Below are 21,852 nucleotides of genomic sequence, written 5' to 3'. Positions count from 1 at the left end.
TGTCGTGCCAAATGATCATGACCTGCGACTCAGGATCATGTACGAGTATCATGATGCCCCGACTGCGGGACATCTCGGACGTGAGAAGACTTACGTCCTTCTCACGCGCGACTTCTACTGGCACCACCAGTATAAGTGGGTGCGCAAGTACATCCGTGCTTGCGAGGTATGCCAACGCGTAAAGCCTGCGCCATTCGCGCAGGCTCCACTGCGATCACTACCGACGCCGTCGGAGTGCTGGGAGTCCATGTCTTTGGACTTCATCTTTGGTCTTCCCCGGACAGCGGAGGGAATACCGGTGTGGTGGTCTTCGTCGACCGCTTCAGCAAGATGGTACATCTTGCTGCGGTGCCGGCAGAGGTGACCGCGAAGCAGACGGCCCGTCTGTTCGTCGACTTGGTGTTCAAATACCATGGTATGCCGACAGACATCGTGTCGGACAGAGACCCGCGCTTCACAGTGCACCTGTGGCAAGACGTGTTTACACTTCTTGGGAGCCAGCTTTCAATGTCGATTGCGGATCATCCGCAGACGGACGGTCAAACCGAGCGCGTGAATCGCGTACTCGTCGATATGTTGAAGAGCTACGCTCACTCGTTCCAATACTGGAGCGAGTGCTTATCGATGGCAGAGTTTGCCATCAACAACTCAGTGCATGCCTCGACCGGGCGTACACCGTTCTACGTGAATGCCATGCGGCATCCACGTCTACCGAGTTTACTCGGAGTGATGGCTCCCACTTTAAGTGGGGGAGGATCTACGACTGCAATACAGCAGCCGCAGAAAACCGCTGACACTTGCACAGTGTCAGCTGCAACAATGGACAAACCACATGAGTCTGCGCAGGGCGCAGACACCTCCAACAACAAGGGCAAGGACCACGGGTCTGCGCAGGGCGCAGCCACCGCAAAGAACCACACAGAGGCCGGGCCTCTAGCGGAGAGCGAGCTGAATGACTTCAGCCCGGATGCAATCAGTTTCATCACCAAACGACAAGCCGTAATTCGGTTTGTCCAAGACACAATAGCAGCTTCTGTTGATCAACAGAAGCTGAACGCAGACGATGCGGGCAGAGGCAAAACAAATGAATTTAAAGTTGGTTCATTAGTTTTGTTAGCTACACAAAACCTGCCTAGACATGCAGTTTCGGATTTCGGAGCAAGCAAGCTTGCTCCGCGCTTCATCGGGCCGTTCACTGTGTTGGCACGGCGCGGCAACGCATACACGCTAGACATTCCGTCTAGCATGCGCCTCCATCCGACCTTTTACGTCGGACGGCTGAAGCCATACCTGCAGCACGAGCCATCTAGCTCGGCTGACCCGAAGCCTCAGCAGCAGCCGAGGCAGAAGCGGAGGACTTGGCCTCGGCGACGAGCTGCCTCTCCTCCAGCGCGCGGACGCGCTGGAGCAACTCCTTCATCTGGGTTCCCAACTCGACCTGGATATTCGAGGCGGTCTGCGAGACCGCCGCGACTTGGGCATTCTGGTTCGCCAGCTCCTGTTTCAGGGCGGCGAACTCAGCGCCCTACAGACGCTCCACGGCGGTCACCCGGTCGTGGAGAGGCGCACACCTGATCAGTCCGGGGCTGATCATACCCGGGCGTGTTCCCACCCCCGCCACCGTCGATCCGTGACGCCCGCGGCTCAACCCGCTGGATTGTTGAGCGGATTGTTGACCATAGTATCCCGAAAACGAACCCTCAAGGGGCTCGTTTTCGTATTCGTTGGAGAGGATTTCCTCTCCATCGAGATACATGGGAGCCGCGGAACGTCTTACTGGAGGACGTTCCGGAAATGGTGAGGGCGTACGAGGGGCAGTACGCGCTGGCACAGCGGAAGTAACACGAGCGCTGCGATCATCGCCAGCGCCCGAACCCTCACGTGCTAAGAACTTAGCACGGAGCTCTTTGAGACTCTCGGGCACACGGAACGACGTGTACCCGTTCAGGTCGCGGTCCCTCAAGCGGACCGCGCCTGGAAAGCACTTCGCGCACTGAAAGCCCTCGGGCACAGCGCACGGCACATTTGCCTCCTCAGCAGCAACATGAAGTTGCTCCAGCTTTCCACGCTTCGAGTACGTCTCGAAGCGATCACGCGCTTGCTTAATCCGATCACGGTAAGCACTCGGCCTCTTGTTGAAGTTTTCAACAAAGGCGTTCCAACTTTGACAAAGTGCCTGCCATTCGGGCACTTTGCTGCGAGAAGATGTCTTCTTGCTTTGAAATCATCGGAGCTCATGAAAGAGTCCGATGTAGTAATCGCGCCTTTGATGCGTTTCCGCATCAAAGTGCAGCTCGGCAGCCACAGCGTCATCTTTGATGGCGCTGCATACGTACAGCGGCACCTCATTCGGAGGTACCGAGTTCCCATACCGGTCCGCGATCTCGGACGCGGACGGCATCCATGGATCGCGCGCTGCGCCTGCAGCGCGCGGAGAACCTTGAGCTTTGACATCACGCGCTGCAGCAGCAGCGCGCGGAGTACTGAGAGCCCCAGCAGAAGCGAGTGGGGTATCGCTCTCAGTACGCGAACGCTTCGAACTCGAAGCGTCCGATTCGTCCCCTTCACGCGGGCGAATGTTCTTGGCATAAGGGTCGAGCGATTCGCTCGACACTGATTCTTTACGCTTAGAGGGCGAGTCCTCCTCGCCCTCCATATCTTCATCGTCGTCGTCGAAGTCGACGACGTCGCCGTACTTCGCCTTCTGACGCTCGAAGTAGTCGTCGATGGAGAGATGACTCCCCACCGACTTCGAGGTCTTCTTCTGTGGCGCGCTCATCGTTGAATGAGCGCGGATTTCTTCTCCAAACGCGGAGAATTGACGAATGGTCAATTCCGAAGATTGACGTGCGGAGACCCCGCGCGTCTAACCTTAAGGGGGGATGGTGTAACGGGGTTACACGCACAAGTGGCTGCAAGCCACTTGTGAATTTAACAGATAGGTTATCTGTTAAAAGTTTTGAATACTTCCTCACCTTGGTGTAAGACACACCAATGGATACATTGAAGTGGACCACCACAATGAGTGGTCCACACATACCCAAAGATCCTATTGGTAGAAAGCAGCATCTTTCTACCAATCAGACTCATGCATATTAGCGGGGCTCTGACAGCCAGCCGCTGTCAACCCTTTCATAGATGATAAACAGTTTTTAGCAGATTTTAGAGGAAGATCAATTTACAAGCAATACAGTTCTCATTTTACCTAATCTAAGTCATTTGGAGTCCCTTCTTATTTAACTTATATTTGTGTATTCAAATATAATTAACCTAAGTAATTACTAAGTACTTACGCTTCCTCATACACGTTGCGCAACGTGTAAGCTAAAGTAGTGAGTCAAGTTAGACCCACTACACCTTCCAAGCAAGGAGCAGGTTTCGTCTGGGGGCATCTGGGAACTGTCGAGTTCGGAGGCAGCTGGTATGGCCGACGCAAGTCTGGGCCCACAGCGTAGCCTTAGAAAGAACCAAGTCAAGGGATTGCAAGAGTGAGGAACACACGTCCCACCCAGCTTGGGATCTGAGATTTAATCTCAGATTCTGAGTTGAGTGGTCTGAGCTCGAGGTCTAGCCGCGAGGCTATTCCCTGATTTTGGAGTCCGCATCGCCACACTTGTACCACATCCTGCTGAATCTGTAATGCGCCTACGTTGCAAGTAGTCTTAATAGTAAGTATTTTCAGTTTCTTAACAGCGCGTTTCTTCACAGCTACCTTTCACAACCCTTCGCTTTAGAGAATTTTGGCGCAGGTGGACGCGGCTGAGAGTACATTCGATTATATACCACTGCATTTGTATTGACGTGTTGGTCCGTCCCATTTCTACGAGTACAGATAGCAGCGATACCATTGTGTGGTACTGTATACAATGTACATTTCGCAGCCATACTACAAAAGGTGTACACTAAAGGAGAGAGAACCTCTGTGAGATGAAGTGGTATGGTGCTGAGCGAGCACCCTGCAACCGCGGACTTCCCCCTCCTGCCGTGGACGCGTCTTCACCGTTGTCGTTGTCAAAATCGTCGACGAACCGTTGGCAAGCGCTTTGTTAGCTTCCTGTTGTGTAGTTCTTAGAACGGTACTTGATCTCACGAAGGCTGCGAGCCATCTCACCAAAGGGATTGTAGAAGTAATAAGGTGGTGTGCATTGTTTGTTATGCGAGATTTATCACAAGGTATGTTTGGTGCACGCAGCCTTCTATTATGGTGATTACGGTTCTCTACGGATGTCTTTTGGAATTAGTTCACAATTACGGATGTAATTTGGAATTTCCCCTATAAAAATGAGAAAAAAACGTTAAAAACGCCTTATCGGGCTCAACCTGTGTCTAGGCGAGAGCACACACTTGCTGTTTGTATGGGCGAGAGCGAACCAATAATTGTTTTTGGAATGATGTAAACAATTATTGTAGATGTTACCTCAATTAAATTTGTCTCTTTTTAATATGTTTTAACCTTTTAAAAAAGCGTCGATACAATTTCAACGCGTGCTTAAACATAGGATCACATGATTCGTAATCGACACCACTTTCTGAGCCATTCAACGCAGGTCACTTTTCAACGGAAGAGATGTCGGACGCGGACGACTTGATGCAGGAGCTGTGCGGCGTGAGCCTCTCGGCCATCGACAGCTCGCAAGATGCTGCGCAGGACCTGCTGGAGCAGCGCCTGCTCGCGCTGGAGCGCGCGGTGCTGGAGAGCGACACCAAGAGCGTTGTCAAGGCGCAGGACGCGCTCCAGGACGGCGACGACGTGGCTCCAGTGCTGACAATGGCAAAGCTCATCTGCGAAGGCGAATACGCGGACGTCATCCGCCTGCAGCAGTCGCAGAAGCTTTTCCAGGCGGTCGCTCAACTGCGCAGCGAGGAGCAGGACGAAGAGGACGACGACGCGCACATCTGCGGTAGCATCGCGTCGGCGCTGCAGAGCTACCTGCTGGACCAATGCGACAGCGCCGAGAGCCGCCTCGTGGCCGCGTACGAGATCCTGTTCATTGGCGTCGCCTTCTTCGACATGTACGTGCAGGCCAACTACACGGGACCGGCATTCGAGAAGGAGACGCTGCGTGACCTACTGGATCTGTCCACGCACTTCGTGACCTGCTCTACCGAAAGCAACGACAAGAAGACTCATAGCGACGCGCTGGTGGCGCTGCAGGTCGATGGCGAAAGTCCGTTCTCCATCTGTGAGTACCCGCAGTTTTTGCTCATTGGTCGCTGCTTGCTGGGCTTCGTGGGCAACCACGCGTACAACGACTGGTCGGTGGCTGCTACCGAGGTGGTGCGCGGCGAGAACGATAACGAAGTCCCGGATGAGGCTGTGGAAGGACCTGCTAAGCGCCAGATTACTGGTGGGGCCGCTATCCGCGCACTTAGCGAGATGTTGGAGCAGATCCAGTCGGCTGCGTGGTGGAATGCGCGTGCTGCTGTGGCACACGAACGACTGCTGCTTGCGAAGCAGCCATCGAACACGCTGTGGTTTGAAGCTCGTCGTGGCTACATTCAAACACTGAAAACGACCAAGCTTTTTGCCTTTGAGAAGGATTCACAATACCTGCTGGCTCGCGCGTACGTGGAGTGGGGCCTTGCGCAGCACCACTTCGACAAGAACAAGCGTGGAAAGTCTACGTTCGCGCGTGCCAAGGAGATATCTGGTGTGAGCGTGCAGCTCAGCGGATCCCTGGGTAAGCGTACCAAGTTCCAACGCAAGAGCTTGGCTCAGATGGTGCTTCTTGCGGCATCCAAGAAAGAGCCTGAGAGTGAGGACAAAGAGTCTATCTACGCCACTGCCGTGGCTGAATCGACTCACGTGGACTTTGGCGGTAAGCAAGTGGTGGCGGAAGACGAAGGTGAAAATGGCGCTGAGTCTTCTGCTGCCCCACCTGCCGATGGCCTTACGACGGAGGAGGAGCACATTCAAAGGCTAGTTCAAGAAGGCGAGGCTTCTTATCGCGACGTCAAATTGGACCAGGTGGACCAAGACAACTATCTCCTAGAGAGCATTGCATTTGAAGACCGTAAGCTCACGGAGCAGGGCAACCTGCAGACCGTCGACCAGATCGTGCTATTGGGACTTTGTCTGGATGTGAAGAACAGTAACGCCAACGATGGTCTCACACGCGAGGAGATGATGCCCTACGTGACGCGTGTGCTGGAAAACCCCAACAACTGGATGGTGTACTCTACGGCGCTGCTGGAACGCGCATGGCTTGAATGCGAGAGCTCGAAGCGCCGTGAACGCGCTGTTTTGCAGATGCAGGCCTTGGTGGATCAGCACACAACGCGACTCACGATCACGCAAAACACCCTGCAGTCCATTGCGGATTCTGCACCAGCACGTGAACGCATGCAGTTTGTGTATTCGCTGGCGTTCCCTCCGCGGTATGCCCTCAAGCGTGACCTGGCTGAGCGCTACTTCAAGCTTGGTGTTCTAGGCAGTGCTGTTGAAATTTGCGAGGAGCTGGAGATGTGGGATGATGTCGTCAAGTGCTACCAGCTTTTGGACAAACCGATGCGTGCTGAAAGGCTTGTGCGGGAGCGTCTGGAGATCGCCCCCACGCCATTTATGTGGGTTACGTTGGGAGATCTCACTCAGGAGCCTTCGCACTACGAGACAGCCTGGGCACTATCGAAACAGAGATTTGCTCGGGCCAAGCGTTCACTCGGACGCTACTACTTCGACAAGGGCGACCCCGATGCGGCTATCCCCCACTACGAGGATGCCGTGCGTGTTGGTCCCATGCACACTGGTGCTTGGTTCACTCTTGGAGCGATGGCGATGCGTGTGCACCGGTGGGCACTCTCCATGCGTGCGTTCACGCGCGTGGTGCAGCTCGAGCCGGACAATGGTGAGGCATGGGGCAACCTAGGCTCTATCCATTTACACAACCAGCGCTTTGCGGAGGCCTTCGCGGTGCTGGAGGAGGCTCTCAAGCAGAAGCGTCACATGTGGCAGATGTGGGAAAACTACGCGTTGTGTGCCATGGAGACCAAACGCTACGGTGAGGCAATGTACGCGATGCACCAACTGCTTGACATGCGCGCCAAGCACAAGCGCCCGGTCGACAGTGAAATGCTGGCGTGGCTCGTCGAGGCCATTGTGTATCCCGAATCGCTGAAGAAGATGGAGCAGGAGGCTGCTGCCGAGGTCGGTGCAATTGAAAAGGACGAAGACGAGGACGAGGTTGACCAGCTCGACGATGACGACGATGAAGACCTGGCAGAGCTGGACGAGACCGCAGCCGCCACTGACGCGACGCCACCGCGGTCCGACACGCACTACAAGAAGCAGCTGGCTATGCTGTTCGGCCGCGTGACGTCCATCGTGACCAACGACGCCAAGGTGTGGCAGGTGTACGCGCACTTCAACGACGGCCTCGAGGGCCGCGCCGACAAGGCGCGTGACTGCCGCCTGAAGCAGTGCCGCGCTCTGCAAGTCGCCGGCTGGGAGCGAGAGGAGCAGAAGGTGAAGGACCTGTGCTCGGCAGCCTCTCGCCTGGCGCAGGACTACCTGGAGGAGGGCACCAAGAAGGCGCTGTACTCGTGCCGGCTGTACATCCGCGGCGTGCTCAAGAAGGCGCAGGTGGACTTCCCCGAGCTGGAGGCGGTGCAGGCGCTCGCCGCCGCGCTGGACGAGGTCAACGCCAGGGAGGCGCAGCTGTAGACAGATACGTACGTAGAGATAGACGTCCTCAATGGGGAGACATCCTGCACATGACCCACCAATGTAGCCATCTGTAGCCCTAGCAGATACGCCTAGCTCGTTTTTGTCCAATGACACGTCTTCTCTCATCCCATTTTCCACCAGTCATGTGCGTCGTATGGATTTGAAATCAAAACGCAAAATTGGCTCTCGCACTCCGAAGAGGATGCGCGCCATACAAACTTCAAGTCACGCGTTGCGCGGGCGATTTTGGCGCCGTGCGATTCAGTCGCCAATCAACCGCCTCGGTCTCAGCTGATACAAAGCGTGCGTTGGGCATAGGACGATGCCTCCGAAGCAGGTTGGGCGTCCGCGCGGCCGCCCCGCCGCAGCCAAGAAGCGCAAGCTGGAGGCCGCCGGCGACGAGCCCAAGGTGGCCAAGCGCGGGCCCGGGCGACCACCCAAGAAGAAGCCCGTGCTGGTGGCTGCCGAGCCCGCCCCGGAGCCCGTGGGCGAGCCGCAGCCCGCCGTGGACCCGGAGACCACGATCTTCCTGCAGCTCCTGGAGGACGACACGCGGCGCCTGCCGCCCCCGCCCCCGCCGCTCCCCAAGCGCCGCGGATCAGCCAAGTCCCCGCCCGAGAAGCGAGTGGTGGAGTTCCAGCTGCCCTTCAAGGAGGCGGAGATCAAGAGCCTCGAGGAGCGCCAATGGGTGCGCCGCCCGCCACCCTTCGGCAGGATCAGCCGCTGTGTCTACGTGTCCACGACGATGCCCATCGCCGACTTCCCCGTGCACAAGTGCACGTGCTGCGAGGAGACGCACAAGTCCATGACCAAGCGCACGACCATGATGGCGAGCGCCAAGGCCCAAAAGGAGCTCGAGACCAACGGGGCCCACGCCGGCGTGGACAAAGAGAGCGAGGCAGAGGACGTGGTGTACTGCGGCGAGGGCTGCTACAACCGCATGCTGTTCATCAGTTGCTCGGACGAAACGTGCTCCGCCCCCGACCCGAGCATGTGCAGCAACCGAGCTATTAAGAGGAGGGAGCTCAAGTCGGTGAGGGTCGAGTACATCCCCGGCCCCGGGTTCGGACTCATCGCCAACGAGAAGATCAACGCGGGAGAGTTCATCATTGAATACGTCGGCGAAGTGATTGACGACAGCGAGTGCGAACGCAGGCTGATCCAGTACAGGGACAATGGCGAGGTGGGTGTTTGCGAATCGTAGAGTGGGTGTTGTGAACCGATGCTGACACGGGGTTGATTTGTGCTGTTAGGTGAATTTCTACATGATGGAACTCGAGAAAAACATCGTGATCGACGCCAAGTACCGCAGCAATGACTCACGCTTCATCAACCATTGTTGCGATCCTAACAGCGTGACGCAGAAGTGGTATGGTGTTTGCTTTGGTCACAACCAGCTGAATCAGCGATGTTTCTAATGTGTTTCTGATTGTGGCAACAGGAATGTGGATGGTATTCAGCGCATTGGAATCTTCGCGCGTCGTAATATTGCTCCCAATGAAGAGATCACGATCGACTACAACTTCTCCCATTTCGGTGAAGCTGCCGACTGCAAATGTGGATCCACTGCATGCACTGGCAAAATGGGTCTTAAGCGATCGAAACTGTCCTCGTTCAATCCTCGTGTGGTGGGCACTGCGAAGGCGAAGAAGCAGGTTCCCGTGGATGAGAAGCCACCCGAGCTTAAGCGCCCCGTGCACTTGACATCTCTGGCGCTGCTCAAGAGCTCACAGATGGACGAAAGCTGGATGGATTATTATGGGTTCAAGACTCGCCGATTGTTCCTCAGTCATCGACCACGCCGGCAGAAAAAGGTGGGCAATAATGAAGTTAACAACGGCGAAGTTCGTACTAGCCTGCCATCAAGCAGCCCAGCCTCCGAGTGCTCCACAACGACTGAGGAGGATGTATCACTGACACCGCCACAAGCTGTTACGAGTAACCTTGTCGAAAAGCGACCACAAAGAAGCGATTGGTACGAAAAGGTCATAGCAGGGGAACACTTGGCTGAGATGAGAGCACTACACAGCTACATCTGCGGAGGCAAGTCAGACTGGTCAGAAGATCTCAAGGTCGATCTAACTGCGGCAGAAGTGGAGGTGAATTCTCCGTCGCCGATTAAAAAGAGGGGGCCAGGCCGTCCACCAAAGAAACGCGGTCGTCCGAAAAAGGTGGGGCCTGCGTTCGTTCAGTCTAAGCGTATTTCTACTGGGGCCAAGCTTATCCATTCAAGGCTGGGTCTCTCCCAAGCGCGGGCAAGAGGCATATCTGAGCTTGCGGCGTTTGCAAATGGCAAGTCGAAGTGGAACAAGCGCATTCCGTCGTCCAGCTCTATCAACCCGGACCGAATTCATCGCCTTATCGATCGCGTGAAGGGCAAACAGATCTATATCAAATCTGACCAGGTGCGTCGTTTGCTGAATTTCTGTGACATCGAAGTAAATTTCACTGACTCGTACCATGCCTTCCTATTACAGAATGACCTGAACGAAGATGCTTGCTTCCGCTGCGGCCTAGCGGGTGAGCTCATTTGCTGCGATGGGTGCCCTGCTGCCTTCCATCTCAACTGCACCAACCTCGCCATGGTGCCCCCTGATGGCATTCCATGGTTCTGCTCGGAGTGCACAAACCCAAGGCACCTTCAGAAGGCTTCGGAGACGTCCGACGCAGGCCTCATTGCTGCTAACGGTACAAGAAGCAGCAATCGCGCCAAGCACACCGACTACGCGAGCCGCCACCTGCGCACCCACGGGGCTCCGCAGATCCCAAGCCTCAAGAAGATCTTCCACTCCTCAGTGCCTCATGCCAAGCGCCGCTACAAGAAGCGACATAAAGCCACGGACCGTTCCTACCGCGAGCTGGAGCACATGCCGCTCCCTGTGTGGAACGAGAGCGACGAGAGCGGAGCCGAGCAGTAACACAACTGCATCAGCTGAGACACCGGCAATGCTCTCACTCAAAGCCAAGCGCACCCATTTGTCCATTCGGGTGGTCGCGCCACATTTCCCCATGAGCTGTTGATATCCTGCACGCGACTGTCGACACTGTAGCTTTGTCCCGTGGTCTTGTCTTCTCGTCGAGACCTTCACTTAGAAACTGATGAAAAATAATACACTTGTCTGTTGAACAGGAAAAAGGAAAGCATGTTTGTTGTCTGCTGAATACGACGTATCTCTCTTTATTGGTTGTAGATTTTCGCCGGCACAGGTCCTTCCACGCGGTCCTTCAGGAACCCCTCACTGTCCTCCTTGGCACGCTACAGAGACACATTAATTTCCGTTAGCCACATCTTTTAACCACGTTGAATTTACGTATTGCTATAGTAGCGCAGGCACCTTGATGGACGTGACCAGAGCGGCGTAGGGGCCGCTGGACTTGAGCTCAGGCATGGGCTTGCCGCCGTCCATCTTGCCCGAGTACGAGTGGTTGAGCTGCTCTTCTCCCGGCGGCGGCGCGTACTCGCTGGAGGCCTCGGCGGCGCTCGGGAAGCTCTCGAACGAGTGCACCACCTCGCCGTGGAACCGGTACGTCGCCTTCATGCCACTCATGTTTGGTTTGCCTAGAATCGAGTGCCCAGAGCATACAAAATTCAAGTGATACAGTTGGGGAGAGGTCTGCCACTATTTCGTTTCTAGGTTCCAAGCTAGAGTTTTGGCTGTGTTTGGGGCTATACCCATAATTGATTTGACTTTCTACGATGAACGCGCTGCTCGGGGAGCTGCGCATGGTCAAGGTGCTGCACCAGCAGTCCGGCGTATGTCTGTTCACACATCAGTGGAAGTGGAACCCGCAGGCCCACGCAGAGGGCGTGGACGCGCTCGTCATGTCCTTTACGCAGTTCGCGCGCGAGATCGACGGTGGAGGTGCGGCAGGGGCGAGTTTAATATAGAGCGTTGTATGTGCTCTCTAACTGTATGTTTAATAGAGGTGGTGCAAGTACACTTCGACCCGAGCAGAACAGACAAGAAGGACCGATCAGGCAGCAATCCAATGCCGGTAACTAACCCATTGTCTTTACTTAGCACCTTACTACTGAAGATCATTAATCACTATCTTCTCGTGCAGTCCTCTGCAGGTGGCCTTGTGATGATTTCGCTCCAGAATGAGACCATCCAGGCAGTTTTGTTCCATGATCGGACTTCCGACGCGGCGTGCGCTGCTCTCAAGGTTTTCCTGCAGAGAATTCTGCAGCGGTTCGCTGAGGTGTTTGAGACCGAGCTGGAGGAATTGCAGCCTCAGTTACAAGCGAGCGCCACACCCACTGCCGAAGAGGTTCGTCATTTGTTTTTGTGGCTTCCAAAACTTTCGGTGGTGCAACGTCCCAAAGGTTCTGACAATTCCGACAACTTGTCATGTCGCGACGTGTTATTTGCAGCGTGAAGCTGTGGAAGCCCCGTTCCGGAGATTCGAGGAGGAGTTGAATAATCAATTGCTGCCGCAAACCAATGGCGACGTCGGCTTGCAATGAGCTGGAGAAGATGGCTCTGAGCGTTTCCACTACTACCTTTTTCCACCAGAATACAGTATGCAACCAATCCGTGGCACAGCAGAGAGCCGTGATCCTCAGTGGCTGCAGGGACAAACTGCTGACGACTCGGTATTGCCGTCGCTTTCACTACTTGTACGTGATGGCATCGCTGCTATCAAGCTTCCCGATTAGAGTAAATAAGATATGTCGTTGTCGTGCTTTGAGCGAGGCGCCCCGCATCGTTGTTCCTAGCTGCTAGTCCAATACACTTTTCCTGTGTCGTTCGATGTCGGGCTTGTCTCCCGTTGTGAAGCCCCACAACTCGACGTGGACGCACGTAAACTCTTGCGAAGTCGTCAATGGAGGTGAATTGTACGTTTCGCATGCACCACTCGTCCCCCTTGACAGATCGCTATCCTGATGTGCCAGAATGCAGAAAAGTTAGTAACAGCGATCGATTCCCGTATATCGAACTCAAACAAACACTTACCAGGAACAAGCCGAAGTTGCCTCCGCCTCCCATGATCAGGGACTCGTCCGAGCAGAGCATGAAGTAGCTGTTCTTGCGACTCCATTGATATTTCATAAACCCACCCGCAGTGCTGGCATTCGAGAAGGAAAACAGGAACGATTCTCCGGTGCCATAGTAGTGAAACGCGCGATGCCATTCGTCGGAAGCGAATCCGCCAAACACATTTCCCTCCGCATCCTTCACCACCAACAACGTCGGGCTCTGCCTCTGTGCAAGAATCAACAGCGTCTCCAACGACGATCCATTTGCTTCGATACTGTAGATTCGAAACCATCGGCATAATTGACTGGTAATTGGTAACGCGTGGTCAATATAGGCAACATGTTCCAGAGTCAAAATGCTTGACGTATCCATCAACTTTGACTTGTAGTCGTCTGGCTTCACGTCGAACGAAGGTTTCTTCTTTGAGTATCTCAAAGGAGGAGTGAGTAACGATGGGTCTGAAAGTGCTGCAGCCTGGAGCGCCTCATCTTCTACCAGTTCTTCTTGCTCTTGTTCGTCCTCATCTTCAGCCTCCTCCAGGCGACGTGCTCTTATTTCTGCCCATTCTGCTCGCAGGTCGTTAACGGTGACAGGAGCCTTCTTCAGCAACTCGTTCATGATCCCTTCGGTCTCCGTTATCACGCGGGTAAATGACGCTGCCTTTGGGTCAAGCTCGCTCCAGAGTTGGTCAAACACCTGGAACATGAACATGAACAACTTGTTGAAGTACATGTCTTCGTCAAACAGCTCCCAGAACGGCTCCAAGGACAGCGCAACAATATCGATTTCTGGATGCTTTGGTGTCAAGCTAAAGGAATACATAAAAAGAAATCAGCTTTGGCAAATACATCACTCAGCCACACATAAAAATCACGTACAATAGCTTCAGGAGCTTCACCAATGCTTCACAGATTGATGAAGCCACCAGCCCCGCGTCGTAAGACGGCAGTTCAGATGGTAGAGCTCGCATCTTTAGCAGCGCTAGCGTGTTCGGGTCATTTTTCAGCCAGTATAAAATAGCTCGCAGCATGAGCACGCCACCCTTTTCAAAATTTCCCAGAATGGTCGGTCGATTGAACCCAAATTGTTCCCAGATGCTCACTGGTTCTAGCTCTGTCGTTTCGCTCGTTGTCGGAGAAGATGCCCCGCTGCTAGTTGCACTGGTGGGTGGAGTTGCAGCTGTCGACCCCCGCAGATCTAGCTCCAAATTGATAACATTTGACTGTAATTCATTCTCCACTACCGCTGCAATATCTGGTTTCGAGCACTCTATAGCTTGACCAGCCGCAGAGTTATTCGGCAAATTTTGAGCGGAACTCTCGCCTTCCTCCAAATTATCGCGAAACAACCGAGTAATCTCATTCACTTGTTGTCTATCAGACATGAAATTCATCTGTGGTAGGAGCTTCAATTGATGAGAAACCATCCGCAGCACTTCCTTTTTTGCTTCCAAGCGTTCAAGTGCGTCGACAACCTGGACCCGGACAGTGTGGAAAATGGTCGCATAGTGTTGGATCATCCGCTCCACGACTTGGGCACCCACTGCTGCATATCGAACATCTTGGTACTGGGAGTGGGTTCTACCGCGCTGACGTTCGGACAGCAAACCACTTCCAGAGTCTTTCTTGAATGCAATTACAGGAGCTAGAACGCTGGAGGCTGTAAAAATGTCCACTCCATTCAGCTCAGAATGCTCTGGCTGCTGCAAGAAGTGCATGAGGTTGATCGATCTCTTCAGCACAATTTGGCAATGCACAGGTAAGTCGTTCACTAGGCATGTGATGTTGCGAATGCTAGCTTCTTCATCTCGTAGCTGTCCGGCTGCTACGAAAGCATCATATTTATCATCCGTCAGCAGAGAGTCTGGCAGATTTTTCAGGAAGTCTAAGAGCAGTGCTCCTGCGCATTGTGGATCCAGATCTTTTGGTACCGATCCCTCAGTTTCCACAATTTCTCGAAGCTGGTTAAGACGAATACTCAGTACCGTCGTACGAAATAGCCGGGGAGTATCCGGGTTTTCTCTCAGTATCGCAACACAATCGTTCACGATATTGGGGAGGGCAAGCAATGGGTCAATCAAGGCATAGCGGCTATGGTACGGATTCTTCGACAGCGAAGCCAGGCTGACGCCGAAAACGTACTGCCACGGTTTGATTCCCCGGAGACGATGTGGAAAAAGGGCTGATGGCAACTGGATAACCTCTTCCTCATCCTCCTCAATTGTAGTGACTGCTCCTTGAATCTCTGGTTCCTTTACTTCGACTGCATCTTCAATCTCGACTAGTACTGGTTCGGTATCTGGAGGCGGTAAAAATGAACCAGCTCTGGAAGGCGACACACCCACTGCCGCAGCGATATCAGCATCCGTAATTGTGGCAACCATCTCTCCACTACTGCTCTCTGCAGCAACGGGCTCCACTTCCACCGCCTCCGCTGGCTCCGGCAAATGAAATGGGTCGCCACTAACTTCAATAGCGAAGTGCACATCTCGAAGAGCAATTACCAGTTCAAGAAACAAACCCAATCCTTCCGAGCAACGAACTAGTGACCACTCCTCGTAATTGTTGCGAATCAAGTGCTCACACGCCATGGAGAAGATCATCTATCATACAAACCGTCAACAACTTGCAAGTCGTTCGTAGCACAAGCCATCAGGGCTTACCATTATACTCGATTCAATGGTGTGGTTGTTCAGCGCAATCTTCAACCAGCAGCGCGCCTTCCCTGCATCAGTCTAAAAGATCGACACCAACAAACTCAATCAATACACTCCGACCACCACGACTCCACGATCCCATTCAAGCCGTACACTCACCTCTGAGAGGAAAGCGGCAGACAGCACACTCTGCACCAACGTCGGCTCGTCCACAATGAGCGTGCTAGCGTACAGCACGTGCCACCAGGACGGCTGCTCCTCGGTGCTGCGCGGCTTGAGTCCCAGCACCAAACACGCTTCCAGCGCCACGCCTGCAGTCACACCAACACCACCAACACATCAGTACTCGTCTTTAACCACGCCTTTTAGCTGCAGCAACCACGCACAGAGCTCGCCGACACAAGGATCGCGCTCGGTCAGCTGCTGGCGCTGCTCTCTGGGCAGCGTCACCGCCGCCAAGCCCTCCGCCCCTGGCTGCTGACTGGAAACCGCCTGCTGACCGCCCGCATCGCTCAATTCAGCGGCATTTTCCTTGCGCAGCACGGCCAGCGTGGCGTTCTTGAGCCGCGTCTAAAGGCCACAAAGCAGGAAAATATTCTCAGGTTTCTCTCTCACAGACACACAAAGGAAACCTCGCGGCCTCTGCACGTACGAGCGCGTCGTAGCGCTGCTGCACGAAGGCGTCGCCGGCGCCGCCTTTGTCCTCGTGCCGCGTGGCCAGCCAGTGCGAGATCTTGCCCAGCATCTGATCAGCTACACGTACACTACCGAAGTGCAAGGAGCTCTTAGCCCTGCCTCAGTTTTTGGGCCTAAAAATACCGCCGGACGCTGCGATTGGCTCAAAACCAGCGGACCCAAATTTGGACTGCCGCAATAATTGGGGAACATGGCGCGGCACTCGAGCTCGTCGTCGCCGTCGCCGTCGCCGATGCGCGCGCGGTCGCTGCACGCGGCGCTGGAGGAGGCGTCCAAGGCCTCGTCCCCGTGCGTGAGCAAGACGCTGAGCTTTATGAGCAGCGACGACGACGAGGAAGAAGAAGAAGGCGCCGGAAGCGCTGAAGAGGCCGCAGTCGACCGTCCGGGGGGCACGTTCCGGCACCGCACGCGTCGCCTGGAGCGCCTGGACGTGTACGTGAGGCAGGACCCGCCGTACCGCCGCCAGGCGCTGCAGTCGCCCAGCAACGCGCTGCAGCGCCGGTCCTGCTCGGCGGAGCAGACCACGCCCACGTCGCATCGCAGACACAACCTTGTCAGGAGGTCCGTTTTTCGCTGGGTTGGAGCTGGAGAAGAGGGAGTTGAAGCTGATCAATTGTTGGGGGTTTGATGGGAGCAGATGCAGTCGGTCGGCGTCGCCGCCGTGTGCGAGTCCAGCGACGTTGTTGAGCCATAGCCTCGGATCTACGCTGTCCATGATGAGTCCGGTGAAGGGGCGAGTACGTCCGCAGCTGAAGAAAGTGGTGCTCAAGAGGCTTAGTGTGGCAGGGTGCTCGGTGGGTCTTTTGATGCCTGGGGGTGTATGGGGAGTGGGGGCGGCTGCTGATTTGTGGTGGGTGTTCTGTCGTGCAGAACCACTTCGTGACTTCCTTTGAGAGCCTGCAGACGCTTCGATGGCTCGGAGCTGGTGTGTCGGCGGAAGTTTACAAGGTATGACTGTTGTATAGGATCAGATGTGCCGTGGGTTATTGACGAACTTGTGTTCGTTTAGGTCCGAGACCCGGACTGTGGAGAGCTTTTCGCCATAAAGAAGTCGAAGGCAGAGCTACGGAATGACCGAGAGCGGTACGGTGCTAGTGTGAGCTCTTTGCAACGTTGATGATACCTACAGTAGTGGTCTAATAATCATGGTCTAATACTCATGATTTATTATTCAGAGACCTCATGACCCAAGAAATCACCGTTCTCGAAAAGCTGGCTGCGTCTGAGCACAACTTTGATAACATTGTGCGATATTATCAGGCGTGGCAAGAAAACGGTAAGTTAGGCATCGAGTGTGATGCGATGGTACTGTAGACATATTTGCTGATCAATGACTTGGAGTACATTGCAGGCTTTTTCTACTTGCAAATGGAGTTGTGCGAAGGTGGCACGCTGCACGATTTTATTACGATACGGAATCGGGAGGAAGCTCTCCCCGAAAACTACGTGTGGATCGTTCTAAGGCATGTCGCGAGCGGGCTGAAGGTGCTGCACGAACACGATATCGTTCACCTGGATGTGAAACCCGACAACATATTTATCACAGAAGACGGTCGATTAAAGATTGGTGACTTCGGCATGGCTGGAAAAGTGGTGACATCCTCCGGGATGTCAGGTCAAATGAGTGATCTCGAAGGTGATGCCAAGTACATGGCGAAGGAGTTGCTGTCCACAGCAGAGCGACTTCCGCCTGCAGATATCTTCTGTCTAGGTACGTTAAAGCGCAGCGGGGCTTTGCGAAAGTGGGTACTAACGCAATTTGTTATTTTATAGGCATCACGATGCTAGAAATTGCTACGGGAGTGGCATTACCAGAAGCTGGAAAGGAGTGGCACGATCTTCGTGAAGGAGTCCTGCCATCATTTTCTCCTGAATACTCGGAGGACCTTAGCGCATTGATTCGACAGGTACGACACACACGCTCCGATGTTACCCGCATAGTTTCAAACTAAGCTCGTGTTGGCCGAGTAGATGATGGATCCCGATCCAGCGCGCCGACCCAGCGCAGCAGCAATCCTGCAGAATCCCCGCGTTCGGGCCGCTACGGAGCCTGCTACTCTCATCATCGAGGTTTGTGCTTGCATCTCGCATATGCTCTCCACACCGCGTCGCACCACTGACGCTCCCTCGTTGTTCCGTACAGCACGCTCTCAAGCAAAAGCTGGTGGTGCCAACCAAGGTGCGCAACACGCACCGATCCGCAAGAAACAGTCTGCAGACCCCGCACAAGATCCGTCCCTCGTCGTCGTCAGAGCCCAGGTCTCCTTGAAAAACCAATACCGTCCACCAGTAATAAATGTGGGGAATGCTGTGCAACAACCGTCCACCAGTGTCCCCCGTCCTCTTCAACATCAACACAACACCCGAATCGGTACACTGTACCATGTCCCTAACCGGTCCAACTCCCTACCCTAGCCCTGAACCGCTGCCCCGAACCGACCTCGGTCTCCTCGATTTTGGTTGGCCTCGAGGCCTCTCCAGCCGCCGCCAGCACTCTGCAGCGCCCAGTATCTCTTTTCTTACGTGATAACAAGAGTACGTCGCCCTCTTGACTCGATGAATGACGCACAGCAATGACACATACAGCACAGACAGACAGGAGAGACTCACACTCAATGCCTGCTTAATGCACTACAGTGAAGTTCAACTCGACCGTGTCCTCGTCGCGCCGCAAAAGCCGCAAGGCCCACTTCGGCGCCCACTCGACCCAGCGTCGTGTGCTCATGAGCGCGCCTCTGTCCAAGGAGCTGCAGAACAAGTACAATGTAAGTTAGTACACTGGTACTTTCAGCGCTGTAAGTCCATGTCAGACCCTCCCCCACTGCGGGGAGGCTGGCACTTCATGGCATCGCGGGAACCGTAAGTGTCGGCCGCCACTCGACGTCGACAGCATCAGCCATTGCAGAGCAGGCAGCAGGGCGGGATTGGGTGCTCATTCGTCGCCGTTGTCTTTTGTGCTCGCTACTACAGGTTCGCAGCCTGCCCATCCGCAAGGAGGACGAGGTCATGATCGTGCGTGGCTCGCAGAAGTCCCGTGAGGGCCGCGTGACCGCCGTGTACCGCAAGAAGTTCGTCATCCACGTCGAGCGTGTGGTGCGCGAGAAGGCCAACGGCGCCTCGGTGCCCATCGGCATTGACGCCTCCAAGGTGGTCATCACCAAGCTCAAGCTTGACAAGGACCGCAAGAAGATCCTGGAGCGCAAGAACCGCGCCGTGTCCGAGACCGAGAAGGGCAAGTTCACGGAGCAGGACGTCGCCATGGCCAACGTCGACTAAGTGCCCGGTCGCTGCCGCGTTGCGGCCGACTGACGGCTGCCATCTCGAGCATTGTTATCGTAGAGAGAAGGAAAGACACACACAGTATGGCAGGTGCCGCGCGACCTGCGTGACGGCTAATTGCTGATAATGCAGATCGTGGGGGAGGTGGTCGCTCTCTCTCCTTGGCATTTGCCAACTCAAATTATTATCCTTTGATTTACTGTACTCAGATGCTAGCATGATTGAAGCTTTTTCATCTCCTGTTCGATCATCTGCTTGAGAGAGACTGCGGGTTGGTCTGACACCAGTTCGACTAGCAGATTGATGAAGTCGACTTCACGCTCGGAGAACTCCCGCAACGACAACTCCTGCATCTCGAGACGTCGTAGCAATTTGTTGCAGAGCGGAACTGCTTGTGGAAGGGACCGCTTTACTGTTGCGAGTAGTTTGTCTTCACATTCTCGGGCGTACTGATCGCGACGCCAGTTTTCACTCTTGTTGGAAGACGATTGACCATGCTGCCGCAACTTGTTCATGCGATCGCCGTGCTTTTCGACGAAGCGGTCGAGGATCGAAGCTTTCTTCTTCTCCTGTATGTATGGAAAAAAGGATTATTTTCAAAGAACGCGGTACATCCAGCGAATAACCGAAGCTCGTACGTTTTCGAGCGAGGCCAGATACATCCTAGCGGCGAGGAGCTCTTCAGTCGTAGCCGCCTTCTCCTGTAGCAGTATTTCATTTTCATGATGCAGTTGATCGGCTTTTTCAAGAGCCTGGTTCATTTCCGCGCTCAAACGCTGCTTGCTTAGTCGGGCGGCTACCAGATCCTCTTCCTTGTTGTTCAAATCACTGCAACGAGAACGAGTTCTTCAGCGTTCACCGGTAACATACGAAGTAAGGAGGCACGTACCGTGAAAGTTGGTCTACACGCCGAGTGGATTCACCCGCAAGTCGACTATGAACTTGATGATGCCTATCATCAGAATGCAATTTATGAGAACAGCACACCAGCCGCTGTCTTGTGTCAAAACAAACCTTTCTCTCCGTCGTCGCTCCATTAGTTCTCGCTCGAGCGCCAACTTCTCTTCGACCACTTGCTGGTACTTCTTCTTGAGTTCAGAAACGGATCCGCTCGATCCTCCGCTTCCATCGCCTCCAACCTGCTCAGAAAATAAATGTCCACGACGAATTAGTAAAAGGAAGGTCGTTCTTGACGAACCTGATACAGCTGAATACGTTACCCGCAGCTCCAGCGCAACGTTTCGCGCTTGCAGCTCCTCGACTTGCGCATGAAGTGTGCGCAGTTCCTGTTCATACTGTTCAAACACATGAGGCAGAGAGGTTCGATTCTCTAGTGCGCGTACTTTGCTTCGAAGCCCGACATTTGCCAGCTTCATGTTTTCAATCTGAACTTCGAACATTGCGCGCATTTCCTCCTGATCCTGCAATGCCTCGGCTGCCCGTGCTTCCGCAGCCTCTTTTGCTTGCTGCTGCTCTCGAACGATAGAAAGCAGTGCATCATAATTCTTTCGAAGTAACGTTGCATCCGCAGCTTGAACCTTTTCAGCAGTCTTTGCATCCAAGCCGTTTAGATTTGGGGGCTCCAATATACATGGATGCAAGCCGGCCTTCTTAAATGCTTCTAATGTGAATTTATCCGGCTTTGAGGGTGGCGTCAATATGGATGAATCAACTGTCAGTGTCGAAGGCAACGGTAATTCCTCTTCTACAGGCTCACCATCGTCCATTTCGGGCCCTACCAGTGACACATTTGCATTCGGAATTTCACGATGTAGTGCTGCGCGATTAAACTGGTCCCACACCGGTTGCCCCTCTTCGTTCTGTTGGAGCGTTTGGTGTAGTTCATGCCGCGCGATACCTCCAATCGTACTTCTGCTGTATCCAGTCTGCAGTAAGTCCTCTTGGTCAGCTTCTTGGTCAACGATCGGGAGTGGTGGATGGTGAGAAGCAGGTGTCGAGTGATCAAGTGGTAATGAATGAAGTGAACAACAGGATCCGCGTGGGCTGTTCGATCCGGCGAATTCTATCTCCTTGACATCTTCCAACGACTCACGCAACTGCTCATATAAATCGGTGATGGACGGCCGTGTTTCTAGTGGCACGCTGCTCGGGTCCATAATCGCATTTCCTGCTTCTTGTCCACAGGATGACGGATCTATTGAGCCTTTACCGCGGATTTCGTGGACCCTGTCGATGGGTGCAATCGTATCGATAGTGTCTATAGAGCCACCGAGTATGTCTCGTTTCCGCTGGGTAAACGCACTCAACCAGCTCATTGCTTCTGACTCTCCATCCGATAACGACACTGATAAATGTGACGACGGTTGTTGCTCAAACAGCTTTTGTGTCTCCAGAGTCTGAGAATTCATTACCGAACATGAGCCATCTCGTGGCACTCCGCCGAGTGGTGGTGAAGACGACGGGCGAGTCAGTGAAGGCCTTGAATCGATACTAGAATCTGGCCTATTAACATATTCGGCTTGACTAGGAACTTCTTGTCGCTCGAGATCACCCGGACTAGTTTGGAAACGTAGTTGCTCGAACGTAACGCCACGTAGTGGTTTACAAACGCACGC

The 21,852-nt window shown here is 54.2% G+C and overlaps 8 protein-coding genes across 8 annotated transcripts; 5 read left to right on the top strand and 3 right to left on the bottom strand.

Moving 5' to 3' along the window:
* Positions 1-4,567: 4,567 nt before the first annotated feature.
* On the top strand, positions 4,568-7,660 carry IUM83_07682 (Tetratricopeptide repeat protein; the record flags this gene model as incomplete). Its single annotated transcript, XM_067931999.1, has 1 exon — positions 4,568-7,660. The coding sequence occupies one exon, from the start codon at positions 4,568-4,570 to the stop codon at positions 7,658-7,660; it is 3,093 nt and encodes a 1,030-aa protein (XP_067786274.1).
* Positions 7,661-7,985: 325 nt separating this feature from the next.
* Positions 7,986-10,581, top strand: IUM83_07681 (putative histone-lysine N-methyltransferase; the record flags this gene model as incomplete). The annotated part of the gene is made up of 5 exons (XM_067931998.1): positions 7,986-8,846; positions 8,917-9,032; positions 9,105-9,477; positions 9,961-10,068; positions 10,141-10,581. The coding sequence occupies 5 exons, from the start codon at positions 7,986-7,988 to the stop codon at positions 10,579-10,581; spliced, it is 1,899 nt and encodes a 632-aa protein (XP_067786410.1).
* Positions 10,582-10,841: 260 nt separating this feature from the next.
* IUM83_07680 (uncharacterized protein) lies at positions 10,842-11,211 on the bottom strand (the record flags this gene model as incomplete). The annotated part of the gene is made up of 2 exons (XM_067931997.1): positions 10,842-10,919; positions 10,999-11,211. The coding sequence occupies 2 exons, from the start codon at positions 11,209-11,211 to the stop codon at positions 10,842-10,844; spliced, it is 291 nt and encodes a 96-aa protein (XP_067786411.1).
* A 149-nt stretch (positions 11,212-11,360) lies between these two features.
* IUM83_07679 (uncharacterized protein) lies at positions 11,361-12,131 on the top strand (the record flags this gene model as incomplete). The annotated part of the gene is made up of 4 exons (XM_067931996.1): positions 11,361-11,526; positions 11,589-11,659; positions 11,729-11,935; positions 12,039-12,131. The coding sequence occupies 4 exons, from the start codon at positions 11,361-11,363 to the stop codon at positions 12,129-12,131; spliced, it is 537 nt and encodes a 178-aa protein (XP_067786487.1).
* A 255-nt stretch (positions 12,132-12,386) lies between these two features.
* Positions 12,387-16,046, bottom strand: IUM83_07678 (Oxidation resistance protein 1; the record flags this gene model as incomplete). The annotated part of the gene is made up of 7 exons (XM_067931995.1): positions 12,387-12,548; positions 12,622-13,453; positions 13,524-15,247; positions 15,308-15,379; positions 15,455-15,612; positions 15,688-15,871; positions 15,954-16,046. 7 exons carry the CDS (start codon positions 16,044-16,046, stop codon positions 12,387-12,389), a joined length of 3,225 nt encoding a protein of 1,074 aa, XP_067786486.1.
* A 141-nt stretch (positions 16,047-16,187) lies between these two features.
* IUM83_07677 (WEE protein kinase) lies at positions 16,188-18,266 on the top strand (the record flags this gene model as incomplete). Its single annotated transcript, XM_067931994.1, has 9 exons — positions 16,188-16,558; positions 16,635-16,791; positions 16,868-16,945; positions 17,007-17,080; positions 17,173-17,273; positions 17,349-17,708; positions 17,771-17,904; positions 17,969-18,067; positions 18,141-18,266. 9 exons carry the CDS (start codon positions 16,188-16,190, stop codon positions 18,264-18,266), a joined length of 1,500 nt encoding a protein of 499 aa, XP_067786495.1.
* A 148-nt stretch (positions 18,267-18,414) lies between these two features.
* IUM83_07676 (ribosomal protein RPL26) lies at positions 18,415-19,273 on the top strand (the record flags this gene model as incomplete). Its single annotated transcript, XM_067931993.1, has 3 exons — positions 18,415-18,532; positions 18,635-18,762; positions 18,968-19,273. 3 exons carry the CDS (start codon positions 18,415-18,417, stop codon positions 19,271-19,273), a joined length of 552 nt encoding a protein of 183 aa, XP_067786494.1.
* A 215-nt stretch (positions 19,274-19,488) lies between these two features.
* IUM83_07675 (P-loop containing nucleoside triphosphate hydrolase) lies at positions 19,489-20,685 on the bottom strand (the record flags this gene model as incomplete). Its single annotated transcript, XM_067931992.1, has 5 exons — positions 19,489-19,845; positions 19,915-20,104; positions 20,166-20,228; positions 20,291-20,415; positions 20,497-20,685. 5 exons carry the CDS (start codon positions 20,683-20,685, stop codon positions 19,489-19,491), a joined length of 924 nt encoding a protein of 307 aa, XP_067786423.1.
* Between the last annotated feature and the right edge of the window lie 1,167 nt (positions 20,686-21,852).

Source organism: Phytophthora cinnamomi (assembly GCF_018691715.1).
Source record: "Phytophthora cinnamomi strain GKB4 chromosome Unknown Contig68, whole genome shotgun sequence".
NCBI classification, from domain to species: domain Eukaryota; phylum Oomycota; class Peronosporomycetes; order Peronosporales; family Peronosporaceae; genus Phytophthora; species Phytophthora cinnamomi.
Note: the sequence above shows the minus strand (reverse complement) of the source record. Positions and strands in the feature narration are given on the sequence as shown.